Source organism: Python bivittatus, unplaced genomic scaffold, assembly GCF_059951505.1.
Source record: "Python bivittatus isolate LINGU-HERP-01145 unplaced genomic scaffold, Pbiv_v1 ctg000070_np1212, whole genome shotgun sequence".
NCBI classification, from domain to species: domain Eukaryota; kingdom Metazoa; phylum Chordata; class Lepidosauria; order Squamata; family Pythonidae; genus Python; species Python bivittatus.
The window spans coordinates 24414587-24434626 of NW_028277034.1; the positions used below are offsets into that span (position 1 = coordinate 24414587).

The 20040-nt window shown below is 37.1% G+C and overlaps 1 protein-coding gene across 9 annotated transcripts in view; it reads left to right on the forward strand.

Moving 5' to 3' along the window:
* INPP4B (inositol polyphosphate-4-phosphatase type II B) overlaps positions 1–16362 on the forward strand; it is a 256059-nt gene extending 239697 nt beyond the window's left edge. For 6 of the 9 annotated variants that reach the window (XM_088132815.1, XM_088132817.1, XM_088132816.1 and 3 more), the window contains one exon: positions 11158–12768. In XM_088132815.1, coding sequence (XP_087988941.1) covers positions 11158–11332 — 175 coding nt within the window. In that variant the 3' untranslated portion in view covers positions 11333–12768. Of the gene's footprint in view, positions 1–11157; positions 12769–12799 lie in introns of those variants that run through there. The other 3 variants (XM_088132820.1, XM_088132813.1, XM_088132814.1) reach the window with 3 other exon arrangements.
* The last annotated feature ends 3678 nt before the right edge of the window (positions 16363–20040 follow it).

Here is a 20040-nt window from a genome sequence, read left to right on the forward strand (position 1 = left end):
TGGTATTAGCCTTTTATTTCTTTCCTGTTAGCTGTCAATTCTGAATATTCTGTTGTTACCACCTCCTTGCCATACATGCATCCGAAAGGAGCATTTTATAGAGAGTGTAAACCGTCCTCCAAGGTGATAAAAGATTTCACCATTTTTTATGAGTCTTATTTCTGTGACATAAGAGCATGAAATTAACTTGCTCTTACTGTCCTAAAAAAATGCATTTTGAACCATCCCTGGTGAAGTTGCAATTCAGAAATCAATTAAGGAAAAGCAAGGCTAATGAACTTTTAAGTTAAAGGAGATTTTGAGGAGGGAAACATATTCCATTATCTCTTTGGGGGTTAGAATGAGAAACAGATGTGATAGATAGCCTGTCCCATACCCTGCCGGAAGACTGCAATGATTTGTTTGTTTACTGAGACTTCTATGCTGTTCAATTCCTGTAGGCTCTGAGTGGCTTATAAAATGCCAAAATGTAGGGTTAAAAACATTAATCATGTAAAACATACCTAATATACAGTCATGTGAAAAAGAAAATACACCCTCTTTGAGTTCTATGGTTTTACGTATCAGGACATAATAAAAATCATCTGGTCCTTAGCAGTTGTCAAAAGTAGGTAAATACAACCTCAGATGAACAGCACATGACATATTACACCATGTCATCATTTACTTTACAAAAAGAAAGAATGGAGAAGCCATGTGTGAAAAACTAAGTACACCCTTACTGTTTCCATAGGTATGAAGAGGCTAAGTAGCAGCCAGGTGCTGCTAATCAAATGCCCTTGATCAGTTGATCATCAGCAAGTGTGACTACCTCTATAAAAGCCGAAGTTTTAGGAGTTTGCTGGTCTTGAGCATTGAGGTCTGTGTTAACACAATGCCAAAGAGTAAAGACATCAGCAATGATCTTAGAGAAGCAACTGCTGCCGCCCATCAATCTGGGAAGGATTCTAAGGCCATTTCCAAACAATTTAAAGTCCATCATTCTACAGTGAAGAAGATGATTCACAAGTGGAAAACATTCAAGACAGTTGCCAATCTTCCCAGGAGTGGATGTCTCAGCAAATTCACCCCAAGGTCAGACCATGCAATGCTCAGAGAGTTTGCAAAAAATCCAAGAGTTACATCTCAGACTCTACAGGCCTCAATTAGCATGTTAAAAGTTCAAGTTCATGACAGTACAATTAGAAAAAAACTGAACAAGGATGGTTTGTTTGGAAGGGTTGCCAGGAGAAAGCCACTTCTCTCTAAAAACAACATGGCAGCATGGCTTAGGTTTGCCAAGTTGCATCTGAACAAATCACAAGACTTCTGGAACACTGTCCTTTGGACAGATGAGACCAAAGTGGAGATGTTTGGCCATAATGCATAGTGCCATGTTTGGCGAAAACCAAACACAGCATATCAGCACAAACATCTCATACCAACTGTCAAGCACGGTGGTGGAGGGGTGATGATTTGGGGTTGTTTTGCAGCCACAGGACCTGGGCACCTTGCAGTCATCGAGTCAGCCATGAACTCCTCTGTATACCAAAGTATTCTAGAGTCAACTGTGAGGCCATCTGTCCGACAGCTAAAGCTTGGACGACATTGGGTCATGCAACAATGATCCCAAGCACACCAGCATACCTACAACAGAATGGCTGAAAAAGAAAAGAATCAAGGTGTTGCAATGGCCCAGTCAAAGTCCAGACCTCAACCTGATTGAAATGCTGTGGCGGGACCTCAAGAGAGCTGTGGATAAACAAATGCCCGCACAGGTGTACTTCGTTTTTCACACATGGCTTCTCCATTTTGGCCTTCTTTTTGTAAAATAAATGATGACATGTTGTAATATGTCATGTCTTGTTGTTCATCTGAGGTTGTATTTACCTACTTTTGACAACTGCTAAGGACCAGATGATCTTTATTATGTCCTGATATATAAAACCATAGAACTCAAAGAGGGTGTACTTTCTTTTTCACATGACTGTATAAGCTGGCATCATCCATGTATTGATGATACCCCACCCTTTGCTGACTAATGACCTCTCCCAGCAGCTTCATGTAAACAGGAGAGAAGGGCTGATCTGCAGTATCTCTCATTGGAACTCCTGCAGACTCAACCTCTCCCCACCACACCAGCTGCAACTGTCTCCCCAGGAAGAAAGAGAACCATCATAAAATGATGCCCTACACTTAGCAACTCTCAGAGCCAGCCAGAAGGATAAGTCAATAGTATCAAAAGCCTTCAAAAGATTCAACAGGACCAAGAAGGTTTACATTCCTCTATCTCAGATCTGCCACAGGACCAATCGTAATCAAATGTTATACTATATTTGAAGGGCAAAGGAAGTTTTATTAAAGTTAAAATATAATCCAAAAAACTCCCAACTGCTCTTTACTCACAGTATTTTTTCCAAGGCAAAACAAATAAATAAAATGGCCTCTTTTGGAGAAGTGGCAAAACCGTCCTTCAGATTAACTGGAAAGACCAGAAGGGAGAATGGCAAGGCAAACGGGCATCTTGACTTAGGAGGGAAGAGATAATTTTGAGAAGATGGGAGGTAGAATTGCAATGCTACAAAATTATTTTTTGCAGTTTTTCCTTTGGAGCAGTAGCTGAATCATAAGTTAATTGATTTAGCCTAAAAACACCTCCCCAAGCTCTGTGGTGTTATAGAGATCCAAAGGCATGGCACTGATCTTGGATTGGCACAGCCTTTGGAATGGGCTTATGGAACACCTTGCTCTCAACTGCCTCTTTGTTACCCACATTAATGCAGTGGTGTCCTGCATTCAGAGGCAGCATCTGGGCCTCAGAAGTGAAGCTGGGCCTGTTTAGTACTTGGATGGGAGATCTCCAAGGCTTGCTAGGATTATGGGCTAGACTGGGGAATCAGAAACATCATGGAGGAAGGCAGGGGCAAACTACTTCCATATTGCTTTCAAGAAATTATGAGGCACTATCCAGTAATCACCAAAAGTTGAAGTTGATTCAAAGGAGAATTTTCAATTACATAGAAAGAAGAGATCTTTGAAAGAGGATTGAAACTAATCCAAAAATCCTAACAGCAGAAAAGGAGCTCTTCCTTCAAGGTGATTGCAGCAAAACACAAGGATGTGAGAAAGAGTTTGTAGAAGGTGTATAGAGATAAAAATAGTTGCAAAGAGTATAGCCAAAAAGAACATAGAATAGTTAAGATTAAAGGAAAGAGAAAAATGTAAAGTAATTTTAAGAGAAATGAGACATCATTTTGGAAATGGATGAAGAGGGCTTCTGGGAAAGTGAAAGGAATTTAAAAGAAAAGGGATAAAATGAAGTGAGGCAATGATGGAAGGAATGTTTTAGAGATTTATGTGACAATGGTAGTGATACATTGAAAAATAACACTGAAATGAAACCTATAACTGTTAGTGTCCAAGAAAAAAAATGATGGAAAGGAAGTCATAAATGCTGTGAGAAAGTTGAAAAATGATTTCAACTGTAGATGGTGTAATTGGAGAAATATTAAAATATAGATGTTACTTTTTTTAAAGCTGTATAATGTGTTTAATGTGTTTGTAAAGGCTGTACCTATGCCTGATGATTAGAATAATGTCACTTTTGTTCCCATATACAAAGGGAAAGCACATGGGGTTATGGTGTGAAATGTACCTGGAAATGTGTTCAGGAGAATTCTGATTGACAGGATATAAGAGATGCCAACGAGCAACATTTCTGGAGTGCAATGTGACTATATTCTTGGCAAGGGCTATGCAGACCAATATTTGCTCATTGAGGAATGTATGCTCTAAAAGGAAAGTTTAATGTACATGTATTAATTGAAACAAAGGATATGATAAGGTGAATTGTCTTAAATTATGGAATGTTTTTCACAGATATGGACTGACGGTTAGTTGCTGAATGCAGTAAGAGTGTTGTATAAAGTATATGTGAAACTAAATGGAACATCTAGCAATGGTTCAGCACTAAGCAGGGAATAAGATGAGAAAGTGTGATGTTCCCTTGGTTGCCTTATTTATTTATTTAATTGATTTATCTCACAAACGTGGCTCTGGGCAGCTTACAATAAAATAGATAAAACACATATTATACAAACATAAAAACATAAAACACAGCAACCAGGAATCATTAAAAAACACCATTAACATAACCAGGAGACAGGCTCTGTCCCACGCCCATGGCCCCAGGCTAAGACACAAAACCAAGTTTTCAAAGTCTTGCAAAAGGCCAACAGGGTCAGAGTGAGCCTGATCTCTGGAGGGATGATGTTCCAAAGAGCAGGCACCATGGTAGAAAAGGCTGTCCTGGACCCCCCCAACCAATAGTACTTAGCCAATGGTACCCGGAGCATGCCCCCCTGCCGGATCAGGTAGGATGGGTAGAAATAACTGGAAAGAGACAGTCCCTTATTTATGGGTAAAAGTAGAAGGAATGCTTGTGATGAAGTTAGATGATAATGATAATCTAGATACAGGGAGGGTTTTGTATTCTCAATCTGTCTGTATAAGTCTAGTTGTCTTTGCCCTATATCCTGAGACTCCCTCCTGAAAATACCAGGTGACAATGTACATATTAGCCCTAGATTTTCTGCAAACATTTATTCAGAGGCTCTGAGTTTCCTTTGCCAAAACTGAGTAGTTATGTTACCTATTTGTTCAAAGCAAATAGCTGGGAGAACTTTATATACTAAGATAGCAGAATATGAAGCCAGTTTATAGATCTCTGGTTTGATATATCTCAGTTTTTCTATTAAGATCCATGAGAACTCTTTAGCTGTATATTCTTTAAGGAAATGAATTTTGAAATACTCCTCAGAGCTCTCGCTTAAGTATCCTTGTGTATGCATCAGCAATTCTTTTCACAAATTTCTGTCCTCTTTGAAGACATATAAAGATTCTGAGATTAATGTCAGATTAGTATGCCATCACAGATACTCACTTGTACAAGAGATTCTGTGGTTCCATTCTCATTATTTGCACCAGGTTTGACCATGGCCCCTGGCTGTAATCACATTAGTATCCACTTTATATACTGATAAGCAATGTTCTCATTGCTTCTAACTTAATTTTCCCTGCTTAATGTGTAAATGAAAAAAAAAGTTGAATCACATGTATATGAACTTTTAAAAAAAGAAAAAATCCTTCCCTTCTATCCTTCAGAGAGCGATTTATTGTATTAAACTGGATCTTGCCAAAGCTCTGTTTGGGATAAATTTAGCACACTCTTTCACTTGTTAAAGCTGTTCAACAGGCAGTAGAAAATTCATTTGTCTAATCTTATCATGTTCAACAGTTGTCTAGTTAGAATCTAGATATTTTTTCTTTCAATCAAAAAAGAGCCAAAGTTCTGTTGATGTGCAAACAACTGCAACTATATTTAGACTAAATTAATTCAAGGTTTACAGTTATACTGTGATATTAAATACCTGTAATACAATTTAATACTGATTTTGTCAGGTTATGTTGGCATATATGTTTGCATCTTTGTTCTTTGTTTAAATAACAGTTCTTAGCTTGTACTTCAAAATACATGCTTCGTATTCCAGTAATTTAATTTTGAGAGCCAACAAAATACTATTACTAATAATACATTATAATGTTAGTTGGTTCAGGTTAAAATTAGAAACTTAAACCAACACCTTTTGCAACAAATTTTCCTCTTGAGTTTCTGGGCCATATTATGGGGGTGCAAAATTCTTGTCTGTCCAGGCCCTTGTTTCTCAACTATATGCCTGCACTGTGGGCTCTGTCTTTCAACTTCTATTTCCTTCCTCAGTGTTACAACAGATTACTGTTTAGTATACCCTTCACTTACTTTCCCCAGTCCTCAGTCTGTGGGCCTGAATAACAATCCTACATCATCTCTCTTTTCCTGAATATTACTGAACTTATATGAACTTTTTCCAATCCACTTTTCTTGTCTGCAATAAGGAGTTGTGTTAGGTTCCTATATCTGTGCAATCTACCTTCTCGGACCTCCAGCAATTTGGTAGGAAAGCAGAATGGAGGCAGTGACAGTCTCCCTTCATCATTCTGCCCCACATGAACACCCAACCCTGTCAATTTCAGTGTATGGCTCAGTAAGATGGGAAATGTAAAGTGTATATAAAAAGTCAGCCTTCTTCAAGCTGGCCAGTGGCTAAATTGACTGCTGCTAGGGTTAGAATTGTAGTCAAACATATGTGAATAGCAAGTCAGTATTTTTCAAACTTTGGATTAGTAGTTTCCTCTACTGAGTCACAACACTGCATCTAGGTAGCCTGTTTCACATCTCTCCCTCATACTAGTTGGATGGTGAAATTGCCTGAAAGTATGATGGAGTTGGAGATAAAAAGGTTATGATAATTATGATGATGATGTCCATGCCTCAGTTAAATTCTTAAGCCCAAGGTGCTTTTGTTGTGTGGTATATAACTTTGTGTATAGAAGGATTTAAAAGGCTGAAAAGCAACACAAACTAAATATATTAGAACAAAGTTGCATGTTCCCCAGTGTGTGCCTAGTTATTTTTTGTGCTGGAATCTGATCTTTTAGACAGATATGCTTTATTACACCAAAGGGTGGCATCTTAAAATAGCATAGAGATGAAGTGTCCATTAATATAAGTTAAAAAGAAACAAATTAAAAAGGATGTGAATTGAGTACAATAACTGAAGATGATAAATTACACATTTTACACTACGTAAATTCCAATTAAGTCTAGTGGCTTCTGACACAATAGGTACAGGGCAAAATTTAGCCACTTTCTTGGAAACATCAGTGAATAAAAAGCACACTGTTTTTCTGTTAGTGCCAACCTGAATATTTGGCAATTAGAGAGGTTATCAGCCCTGCTCTCCAGGGATGATAGATTGGCCAAACCAGGAATATATGAATAACCATCTCAATTTCAGTATCAGAACAGATACATCAACTATGTGTTTGTTCTGCTACTGAAATTGAGATTATCTTGGAAGAAAGACTTGTTATATCTCTCTGTTAACACCATCAAGGAGAAATCATCTAGGTGTGCCAGTGTGAATGCTCTTTGCTATGGTAATACAAAAATCTGGAACATATATTTAGGGGTAGATGAGCTTGAAACAGGTGGGTTTTTAACTTGTGCTAAGTAGCAATTGTTGAGAAGGGGCTAAGGATCTAATTTTCTGGAACTATTAATTTGGTACTTGAATTGATTCTTAGTCTCTTAATATTTTGATTTTTAAGTATATGACATTTAAGCTTCTATATCTTGTTACTTTCCTCTGGCCATTAAAAATACATAAATTAAAATTCATATGAAAATATGTGTGTATGCATGCAATTTATGTGTGTGTGTGCATGTATGTGTATGCTTGTGTATGTGTGTGTGTGTGTACACACATACACATGTGCCATAGTCCTGCCTTAGGCACAAAACCAGCTGGGTGACTTGGGGCCTGTTACTCTTGCCCAACCCTAGGAAGAAGGCAGTGACAAAACACTTCCAAAAATGTTGCCAAGAAAAACTGTATGGATTTGTCCAGACAGTCACCAAAAGTCAAGATTGACTTGTAGATATACCTATATCTAGATCTAGATAGATATAGATATAGATATTTCTTTCACTACTAATTGTACTGTGCTTTGTCATACTCCTATTTGTGACTGACTTACTTAAGTGATTTTTAGCCCTATCAAGTGTGTCCTAGTAATAGAAATCCAGATTTAAATAATCAAGAATTGAGATTTGCTGTTAGGGACTTTTCAGAAGAATTCAGAACTTAAATTACTTGTGCAAAATTTTTGCAACTTTAGTTATCTATTAACACATCAACATTTGCCATGATCACTTGGTTACCAAAACACCATATTATTCTTCCATTCTTCACTGAGCAGGTTGCTCAGCTAGCAAGTTTAATATCATTTGTTTGCAAGCATGTCTTGCAGAAACTAGCCATTGTGAAGAGATTAATTGCTGTGATCCACGATAAATCCCACTAGCACCAAAATCTGCAGTGCATTCAGTTTATACTAGTGGAAAGATGCTCACAACAAATTCCAGATTCTTACTGACAAGAAGCTAATAATAAGAATTCTGGAAGTATTTGGAATTGTCTAATTTTGAATTCACAATTATAGTGTAAGTGGGAATGATTTGTTTTATTAAAATAACATTAATAGGCAATTATTCTTAATAAGCTTATTTATTCATTTAAAGTCTTTTATATATTGTACTGCTGAATTCCAAAGTGACTCCCAGAGATTTCCAAATATAAACACAAGAAACAATAAATACATAAAAACACATAAAAATTACCAACCCAAACCTGATGTCCGTAACCAATGGTGACAACCCTTACAGATCCAAAGCTTGGTGGAATAGCTTCACTTTAATGGCCTTTCTAAATACCAACAGAGAGGGCACCACCTGAATCTCTAAAGAAAAGTTTTTTCAGGGGGATGATGCAAAAAAACAGATAAACATTCTTTCCTACCCTATATGAACCTCACATATGGAAGGATGTTTAACCATTTTTACATTAGACAAATAGGATGAGCCAGTCCTACTGGAAGAAAATAATCTTCAAGATACCAGGGGTCAAGTCATGAAGATTGGTTCAGTAGGGGAGAACCATTACTTTAAATTGTATTTGGAAATGTATTGGCATTGAGTGCGTCGTCACCTGCAAGACTGATGTTACATAGCTCTAATTGTTTTGACTGCCAGAAAGTGGGCTGCTGCAATTTATACCAAATTAAGTTTCTGTTTTTGAAGTTTAGTCTTCAAAAACATCCCTTTATAACATAGATTGCAGTCTGTCCTTAAAGTGGTAAAGGTATGAGTTACTCTTGCCAAAACCTTCCACTGCAAGTAAGGTTGCAAACTAGTGCACGACACCCCCCCCCCAAAAAATATCCAGGTTAAAGCTCCCCTGATCTTGCTAGAAGTAGTCAGGAGTTCAGGAGTTCTTCCACCTCATCAGACAACACCAGGGCATTCAGACATACAGTGGTTTGGAGACAACATCTCAGCCTCCAGACACACTGGCACAAAACTTCCATGTTTCTAACTTAGCCCAGGGTGGAATTGTAATCCTGGGTAACATTAACCTCCACATGGCAAAGGTATAATTACAACATCCTAATGATGTACCATTTGCCCTGAAGTGAAATTTAGATCTAATGTACGGTTGCTCACAGTATATGAGTCAGGCCAGAGATTACCTGGGACAGTCCATCCTTCCTAAGGCATAAATATTGAAGTCCCCTTGCACAAATAACCAGGGAGGTTCCAATAAAAATCCAGCAATAACATCTGGAAGCTCACGAAAGTATCCCACCTTGTAGCAAAATGGATAGCACATCAACAGGATCCCCAGCCCTGTAGAGGCCAACTTCAAATACAGGCAGCCTGTCATCTGTAGCACATGACCCCTGGTTACCACCAAGGTGTCCATGAGAATCATTGCTGCCCTTACTTCCCTACCCTGAAGTCATGGCTCTGAAGGACTTAAAACCTGGGAGAGCATATTTCAGACAGGATGATGATTCTAGCTTTCCCAACAAAGTTTCAACACAGGTCCATTTGTTTATCCACAACTAAGTCATGGATGAACATGTTCTTTTCATAAGTGGACCTGGGATTACCAACAGAAGCCTAAGTCCAAAGCAATCCAGCTCCATGACCACTGACCAAGAAAAGGAAGCGAGCACCAAATTGCTGGTTTTCTTTCCCTTGAAATATCCATTCTCCACATCTCCCTCCTGGAGGTTAGTGAGCATGCTAGGCACTCATGGGGTAGGAATGGGAGTTTGAGAAATATTTTGTACTGTAGCAAAATTTCTTGTTTTCTAGTAGTCCCTGTATGGCTCCATTCCTTTTAGCACATTATCCAAGCATGTTATTAATGAAAATGATAATGTAGACAAAATACATGGGGAGCATATGGTTTTTTTATAAACGGTTTTCTTTTAAGGTAAGAAAATTGACTATATTTCTAATCCTTTGTTCTTTCATATTCTTACTGCTTTCTCCTTTACTTTGCATTAAAGCTGCATTTTGCTAAACAACCTGTAGGTCAGGAGTGATGATTCTCCAGTGAGGAGTGTCAGAAGTATAACAATATCAATAAGTTGCAATCTTATAAAGCTCAACAGGAGTTTTCTTACAATGAAGCAGGACTCTGAATTATTATAGGAATGGGAAGCTGAGTGCGTGTCACTCATATTTCTTCCTCTCTGTAGTTTTCGGCTTGAGATTTAAAGTTTGGTAAAATGATCTGTATAAGGTGGAGGGTGGGATTAAATATGGCAGCATAGATCTTTTCTTGCCTGACCATAATCCGCCAGTGTGCAATCTACTTGTGAGAAAGAAGCTGTGGAAAAGACGAAAGCAAGGTTTTATTGATGCCAATAAGGATTCCTCTATCCTGGGAATTTTCTCGTGCCCTGCATAAGGGAATTCTGCCACTTCAGAAAATACAGAGGAGAGGCAAGGCAAGGCATGCATCAAATGGGCACTGCCAGAGTGCTGGCATCAAAGCTCATGGTTGCGAAGTTCTAAGAGTTGTCCAGCCCTTAGAAGAGTCATAGTTGATCAAGTAGAAGCCTGCCCGAGTCCGATGATCTGCAGATATGCTGGATCTGCATATGCTAACTAAGAATTCTAGAGTTGGAATCCCAGCACAAGTGGACGAGGCTAGATTTTGAATGGGAAGTCAATGATTCAAGGACATCAGCAGTTGCAGAATAAGTTAAGATCTGTGTATAGAGTTCCAGTGGACAAAGTAGCATAAAAACAAATCTTCCCCATCCATTTTAATTCCAGGTGATGCTGAGCACAGTGATGCATATGAGATCTCCCCTGATTTTTTTTTCATACACTGAAAATCATACATTTATCCATTATCTCCACTTCATGACATTTCAGGTTTATTTTACTCCTTTGGGGTGGGTTATTTCATTTTGAATTACGAATGCATTCTTAATGTGGCAAGGGATACCAGTGAGACATTTTGGATCCTTGTTTTTCCTTTTGAAGAATAACCCTAAAATGTGGTTTTAAAAAGAATGATGGTCAAGCCGCTGAAATGGAATTATTTAGCATAGATTTGTAATCCTGCATGGCCATCTTTGATGTTGGAATACTAAAGTATTGCTTTTCTCTCCTATTAAATGCTCTCTTATTTGTTCCTAACTTCCCCTGTTTAACAGCAGGCAAACCCAGGGAGCATTGAATGAATCGGATGATCCTGAGACAGGCTGTCTAACTGATCACAAGCCAACTTCTCGACACTTCTATCCTGTCGCCTTGCTGCTTGTCAGCTCGCACTTGCTGGTTGTGTGGCTTATTTTAAGTCTTGCTTTACTATTAGCAAAATATCAGTAAAGTTCACTTCTGTTTGTTGCCTTTTTTAAGGAACAGCAACACTTTAAATGACACATTGTACTATATTGTTTATACATTCTTAGACCCTCAAATTAGTTCTTAAGAAGCCAATGTCTTGAACTGCATACATTCTCCTTTTCTTCCCAGGAATCAAGAAAGCATACTATGCTCAGATGATTTAATTCACTATCTAACTCTAGCAAATCTTTTCACTTTGTCATTAACTCTAAGAAAGCCAATATACGTTAGGGTTTCTTGATCAGATTTGATCTAGTCATGAAATATGATCTATCCCCTTTTAATCAAATTCCTATTTAGGGGATTGTCAGCACTTTATTTTAATTCAGGACAGATTTGCAGGAATATTTATTTTTCCCAGCATAATATTTGTACTCAGGTGTGAAAAATTGCCAAATTCTACTTTACTAGATAGAATCATTTCCTTCAACAGTGCTATCTTGGCAGCCAGGAGCCATGTAAGACAATTGGTTCCTTGTATGAAAATGTGATGATAAAATTTCCAGCATGATTCTATGTATTTTTTCTGTGGTGATTGGTCAAAAGATGTAAGAAGATGGAGGAAAATACTTACACACAGACATTTAAAACTAAGTTGAGTGTTCTGGGTAAGGACAGTAAGATTGATTTTCAGTGTGCTACTTTCATTATTACTTCCCAGTAGAATCCTTCTGTTTTAACAAATAATTTTAGTATTTCTTTTAACTATTTGTTGCATAACTAACCCTTTTTTGTCAAGCCATTCAATGGCATATAGTAATTTATGTTTTGTAACATAATTAACCTGTTTGTAATTGTTGCTTTTGCTGCCTTTCCTTTACAAGATGCATCTATATTATTTTAAGCAAAGTTTTCTTTGCATTTTGATGCGCTGTGTTGGCTCTTGTGAATTTGTACTGTGTATGAACCAAGCATCCTTTCTTTGTACAACAGAAAGTTGATTCAGGCTCCAAGAAAGCCATGTTTCTCTTTCATCACAAAGTTAAAAATAAGACAAAGGTGGACATTTCCTTTGCAAATCTATAGGGCCAGACTTAATAAAATGCCTTACTCATGGAACCTGAACACTTAAAGTTACATGTAAGCTTAACATGTACAAAAGAGCAAAAGGGAACCAATCTGAAAAAAAAATTAAGAGAATTTTTTTACAGTAAATATATTTCTAAAGCTAGAGTAAAATATATCATAAAAATATAATATCTAATCAAGCCACAGTGAGAAGAAATATATTTAAAGAATCCCATAACCTACTTCTGAGGGCAATAACTGTATTGGGCCTGGCCTTGGATCTAATTCTGTAAGATGTATCATCACTTGTGGAAAATATATTGTAGATTTATCTTTGTTATTTTTACTTCAATTGTTGCTAAAACTCTGCAATGTACAAAATAAAACATATTTATTTATTATTTGTTTCATGAAGTTGTCTTTTTCCCCCCTTTGCACTAGAGAAGGATGCCGCATAGAAAATGTCCTGAAGAATATCAAATGCAGAAAGTATGCTTTCAACATGATACAGCTGATGGCTTTCCCAAAGTACTACCGACCACCAGAGGGGACATATGGAAAAGCTGACACCTAACCTTTTAGACAAAAATACACTTTCAAAAGTGTGCAGGATTACACAGCTCCATTCATTAGTTAACACACATTGTTTTGTGTGTTTCACAGATTGGGAGGATGTATATAAGCAAAATACCTAGGACTTGTTTTATCAAACTGTACCATCATTAAAAGAAACTTCAGTAAATATGGTAGATTGAGCATCCAGGCAATGAGCTATCTGTTGAATAAATACAGCATTTTCACAAAAAAATAAAATGTATATCATAAGCTCAGCAGAGTGATGGTGAGTGGAGCGATCCTCAGTCCAATAGAAAGGCAAATCATGAGTCTGGACTTAAAATCTAGCTTTTGATACTGCTTACTGGATTAAGAGCAAAGTCAATTTGCTACTTTGCTGTTGTATACAAAACTAGAATTTGAAGAAGAAACAGTAATCTTTGTGATTTTGCCTTATTAAATATGTGGAGATATTGTCACCTTTTCTGGATTATTTTTGCAGTTCCATCTATATTTACTGCTGGCTTCTTTTTTTAAGTTCATATGCTCTTCCAAAAGTGAGAACTTTCATCCATTAATCTCAGTGGCATGTTGCAATCACCTTGAAAGTAGGACTAGGATTTCTTATTTAAAAAAGCATTTAGGACAGTCTATAACAAGGATGACCAGAGAAAATACTGAAAGCAGAAAGGGAAATACTGTAAGGAGCCTTTACTGGTAGCTTAAAAGAATGTTTACATTTGAATAAAAATTACAGGATTTCAGTAATTTTGCAACTCTTAGAATTAAATAAATACTAATCAGAATGAAGGATTAATTTGTTGATTTGTTGATTAATCTACTGTTATTCATACAGAGTTAAATTTTATTTTTACATGCTAAAAGATAAGTTTTTATGTGGAAATTAATTTGTGAATGTTAATACAGAATTCAAAACAGTGCTTTTTTCAAGTGAAATGTAAGGTTAGTGTAAGTTTTACATTAGACTCGTGGATGCTGGAATGAAAAGTAACTATCATTTATAGAAATGGTGCTCTTTAAGAAATTTAAACTGATTTCACAGTTCATTAAATCCCATTAAATTTTGAAACAGTGACACCTGGCAATAGAACATTTCAAATGTAGGCATTGAAATGTATCCAGTTCAAATACTTAGAATGGTTTTCCTCAGCTACAACTTCCATAATCTATGGGCAGCACAATTATACTTCTTGGGCTAGTCCAACTCAGTTGGGGAGCACTAGATTAGAAATGCTGTTCTAGAGTAACACATTGGAAGTTACTAATTTTTGCAGAAATAATAACTCAGAAATTGAATCAAAAGTTGTGAAATATCAAACTCCAGGCTGATTTCCTTCACTTTTTACCCTTCTTTTTACCCACAGAGTACAAATCTTTTTATGTTAGAACCTCCTTATTTAAAGATGCTTTAGGGGCCTGTGAATCCATATCTTTGTAAGGAGTTTGCATGACGCTTTGGGAATCAAAACAGTTTTGAGATACAAGAATTTGGCTTCTCATTCTTTATAGTGCCAAATGTATAGTGTTAAAATGCCATCAGGCATCCCATTCTTGCTAATACTGAGTAAAATTTCCTACCATTTGCTTGCTTTAACTGGAAATGAGTAATTGAGAGCAGAGTCAGTTTTTTTATTAACGTAGTACATTCCTGGAACAAAGGTCCTGTAGTGAAATAAAGCCCATGTAAAGAACTAGCTACACATGAATCTTTTGAATATGAGGTATCACTAAGCATCTACATATGATTTGATTGTTTTGGAATGACTCATACATGAAAAGATGTATCATTTTGCATTATGTATCCATCAATGTTGTAATAATAGCAACACATATTTTAATACGGAAATGCATTTCTTGCTCAAATGAGTAAACAATTTGGGAATATCTTTCTTCCAATAAAAGTGTGAATGGCAAGCAGTGTCACCTTCCAAGTAATCTTTCCATACCTGTTGGCTGAAGTGAGCAGGGCCTATGCCACTGTTCAATTGCTTCAGCTGGGCAGGTCCTGAAGTATTAACCACTGGAATGCTGCTTTTCTCCATTTCAGATTTATAGCACTGAAGCCAGAACAAATGCACTTAATGCACCAACATTTTTCTCTTAAGACCTTTACATGCAATTCATTTGCTGCTATAAATAAAAAATATATTTGAAGCCTCATCACTGCTGTTTCAAGTATCTTACTTAAAGAAAGACGACAGCTTTACTTCTGTAAAGATGAAGTATTTTAAGAACTTATTCTCTAGTCCTGGGTTTTATGACGGATGAGAAAGAATAGCTAATATGCAAAACTATAAGTATAATGCAGTTTAAATTATGTTCCCATGCAATATGTTACTGAATTAGCACATACAGTATTGTTTTCCTCTCATGGCTAGAGAGAGAGAGAGAGAGATCCAGATAATCAGAGGTGACTGCAGAGCAGGTGTAGAGAAAGTTACGATGGTGGTCATGACCAAAGCTTTCCCTTTTGTACGTGTACATGCAAAAGGGGAAGAGCGTCAGTTGTGCGGTTGCAGCTGCCATCTTGATTTTTTTGGACCGACCTCTGCAAAAGCCCCTGAAAATGATCTCTCTTAAATGTAACACATTTTAAATGGAAGGATGACACACCAGTGTAGGCCCATTGTTGTAGAGCATTACACGGTTTAGAAAAATCTTATTTCCCCTCTTTAGGTTGCAGCATTTTCTTGCTTGCTTCTGGAATCATATGAGCTGTCTTTCATTTTCTGATACCAACATTCAAAAAAAATCATAATAGCTCTTTTTTGTAAGCAAACATTGACCATGTAAAGTTTTAAAAGGGGAGCTAATTATGATTATTGAAGAATATTGCAAATAAAATGTGATTCAGTGCCTCAGGGAAAGGTTTGTTCATAACTGTAATCCACATAAGTTCCATGTCCCTACAAGTACAAACATGTACATACTGCATCAAACTATTTTTGAAAGTGGATTTTCAAAAACAGCTTGTGATATCAGATAGCAAGAGATGAATGTGAGAAATAGAGAAATGTTTCCTCAGAGGAAAAGTTTAAAGAATTACTGGGCATATTATAACCTTCAAGCGTGGTCAGAAACTTTGTATGACTATGGCCAAGTATGCTGTCCCAAAATTATTACTATTGCATATGTCCTATTCATATTAAGAAAATTTGTGAAAGAACAATGATTCATTTTGCCATTAAAGCATTCATAATTATTAAGAAGTATGTGGAAATGTTTTAGCAAGCTGGAAGTATCTTTGGAAGCCTGCTTGATTTTAATTAAATTGGGCCATAATTTATAAATATTTTGCTTTTATGCATGCCATCTGTTTTTTTTTTAATCATTTTGCCTATTATTTTAGAAACTGTAAGCATTCGTGTATGTAAGTCATATCCATTGTACATTGTGCGTGCATGTATTTTTATTTAAATAAAACTCATATTTTCATATTATTGCCTGAGTTTGAATTGTTTTCATTATCATAAAACAGGCATCATAATGTAAGCGCTTAAGAAAAAATGTGTCAGTTAAAGCAATGTACAGGTATATAATATTATTTTATTTACCTTATTGAAGTAATTTAGAGAGCCACCCATCTAACAGCAGTGACACTGGGCGGCATACAGTGATTAAAACCAACAATAAACAACAATTTTTTACTGTAAACCGCCCAGAGTTACTTTGTAGTGAGATGGGCAGTAACAAATTTGAAATATAAATAAATAAAATAACCCACAGCACCTGAGGTAAACAGTACCTCCCAATCATTAAACCACAGCAACCCCAGGGCTTGCCTAATCTTTTGGCCGAAACACATGCAGAAACCTTACAAAAGGCTAGTAGGGTCAGGGCCACTCAGATTTACAGTGGGATGCTGTTCCACAAGGCAGGTGCTGCCACAGAGAAGGCATGGCTCGTGGGTCCAACAAGATGGCACTGTTTAATAGAGGGGGCCTGGAACACACCCTCGCTGCTAGATCTGGTGGTGCGAGCAGAAACAATGGGAGCAAGGCAGTCCCACAAATAGCCCAACCCTATGCCATGAAGCATGACAACCAGCACCACTGAATTGTGCCCAGAAGCCTCCTAGGAGCCAGTGCAGTTCACAGAGCAATGGCATTATATGGGCAGAGTGAGAGATGCCAAAAACATCTTGCACCACTGCATTCTAGATCCAAGTGGGAAGTGACGAAGGAGGCATGAATCACCATTCAGAGATGGGCACAGTGGGTGCGCAAGCTGAACCTGCACAAAGGCCTCCTTCGGGTTGTAGTGTTTTGATATTCCAGTGGAAACTGCTTTGAGAACTGTGAATAGGAAATACTAGCAAGAGTCATAAATATGCATTGCTTTTCTTCCGGTTCAGCATTCCCCCATAATAATGCTATGGTAGCTTATGGATGCAGAGCAATGACTGTCACCATGGTTATGAATTTAGACCTCACAGGAAACCATAGATTGCAAACATTCCTCAAAGCAGAGTTTAGAAGTCATGTTTGCAAATTAAGAATTATGCCCGTGATAGTGGGCATACTGTTGGGGATAATCTCTTTATAGATTTCTAAGATTTATATGGCTCTTCACCCAGGCCTTTAGTGAGGGAAAATGAGACCCCTCACTTCATTCCATCTGGTCTGTCACAATTGCCATCTTTTTATCTTTATCTTTATCTTTTATGTTTTATTGATTTTATTGTAATTTCTTTCTTTGATTTTTGTGAGCTGCTCAGGATCACTGAGAGTCAGGCAGCATACAAGTTTAATCTATTACTATTACTATTAAATATTAAAGCTCATAAAAACAGAGCTCAGAGTTTCTATATGTATTTCTTAGCCATTCTTTGCAACGCTATGGGAAAAGGAAAGATTTCTTTTAAAAACTGTTGAGCTTCTTCCCACTCTTTCTTATCACCTTTCTTACCCTCTTGGAGTTTTGTTGTTATTTATTTTCTTCTTGTACAAACAATTTGTAAACATATGTATAAACATAATTCACTGGCAAGGCAAATGAAACTAAAGCAGTTGTCATACCCATGATCCAAATTCTCCAGCAGAAGCTGACCTTTAATAAGATGAGATATTATAGTTAACTAGTTACAGTGAGATACAGGCTTGTTCTTAAAGGACTCTGATTACAGTTCAAAGACCAGTATCAGCTATTTTCCAGATGACTGATTTTGGGTAGCCATATTCATTTAAATCAGTGGAAATTATCTGCAGGTTCAGGCTCAGATCTCTACACCTTCAGGCATTTAGGGGCTTATGTACAGTGCAGGCATAAACCATTCATAACAAGGGAGGCAAGAGGGCAAGTGATAAAACATGCACCACCACATTGCAGTGGTAACGCTGATGTCTACTGCTGAATAGCACGGCTTCAGGAGAAAAGCCTATTCCTGCAAGCAATAATCTTTGCACCTATTTCCAGCTCAGTAAAAAGCCCAATCTTTACATCTGCAGATATTCAAGTCTTTCACAGATTGTGTGGACTGGGAATTATGAGATACACTCTGATATACTGGTGGAGATCAGGATGGAGAGATCTAGTATATACTGCCTAGTCATTTTGAGCTGGTCAGAGTGGGGCAGCATACAAGTTTAATAATAAATACATAAATAAATATGATTTGTCTAGAAGAGAGAATTTTGGACACGTGTTTATATGCACTATTTTCTATTTAGCATACATGTGGAATCAAGAGTCCCACATCTGAGAGTGTACACATAAATTTAGTTAAAATCATAATTCCCATAAATTTGTACATAGCTACATTTGGAAAGGCCTGTCAAATAAATATATCACAAATCTTTGTAGAGCATAGAAAAAAGCAGCAATTGTTTGACCACGCTTTGCAAGCACAGCACATTTTCATGTATTTCCTTATAAATTTTCCATGCTTTGGCCTGGAATCAAATTCTTTGGTAACTACGCATATATTCAGTTATCTGGTAAAACTGGAATATATTCAGCTCCCATTAGTTAAAAGTGCAGTGAGGAGAAAGATGTAGCAATCAGCAAGCAGTCATCAGTATTTCTTGAAATACCAGGCTATTAATGTGCTGATAGATAGATAGATAGATAGATAGATAGATAGATAGATAGATAGATAGATAGATAGATAGATAGATAGATAGATGATAGATCCATCTATCTATCTATCTATCTATCTATCTATCTATCTATCTATCTATCTATCTATCTATCTATCTATCTATCTTGGGATCCCCATATAAAAGTCCTTGCCTTAGGGCTTCTTTTGTAGCTGAGAGCTGTACCAATAGAAGCAACTGTTGGCAAGAACCTTTCCTTGAGTTTCCTACAACTCAAGAGTTAAATTCTCTTTCCCCAAATGAAATCATTTCAACAATCCCCATAGTAGAATTATTCAGAATCATATCCCTGGTATAGCTATTTCAAGATGGTCTGTTTTGACTGGCCAGAATTTCCTGGAGACAGATACTGGGATTTCATCTATATGTATAACATGCAAGCCATCTCTCCTGCCACTGAGTACTGACATATGATGCTTGGCAAGAAGCATCTCTCATTGTTACACATCTCTTCTCTTTAATGTTCATAAAGAGCATGGGCCTGTAAAGCGTATGGGCAGTAGGCTAACGAAGCTAAACCTGGATGGGAAACCATCCAATGATGGGGAACCGTCTGTATGAGTTCTATTATGCACACACAGAGGTACACAAAAGAAAAAAAAAACCCCAAGCTATTTCAAACTGTTGTTCAGAATTACATTCAATGTATTTTCATTTTCTGTGGTGAATGGTAAGAGCTAATATTTTAGCTACATGCAGAGTATGTCTGTTCTTATAATCTGAACCCAGCTATAGTAATCACCCAAATACAGGGGGAAAAAAATTCAGAGACTGAGTAAAAAAAAGTCATGAAATACCAATTTGCATTTATATATTCGTGGGTATGTTAATGGACACCAGCAGGGAGTATAAGCTCTCACACTTTCTAGAAATCAACAGGGAAGCATTCTCTGTGCAGGACAGTTCCAGTTTGCATTGAACTGAACTCACGTCAATTTCAGGACTGGGACGCTTAACAGTGTCTGCTCTGCAGCCTGTGGAATTTTATTTCTCACTGTGCTCCTGAGG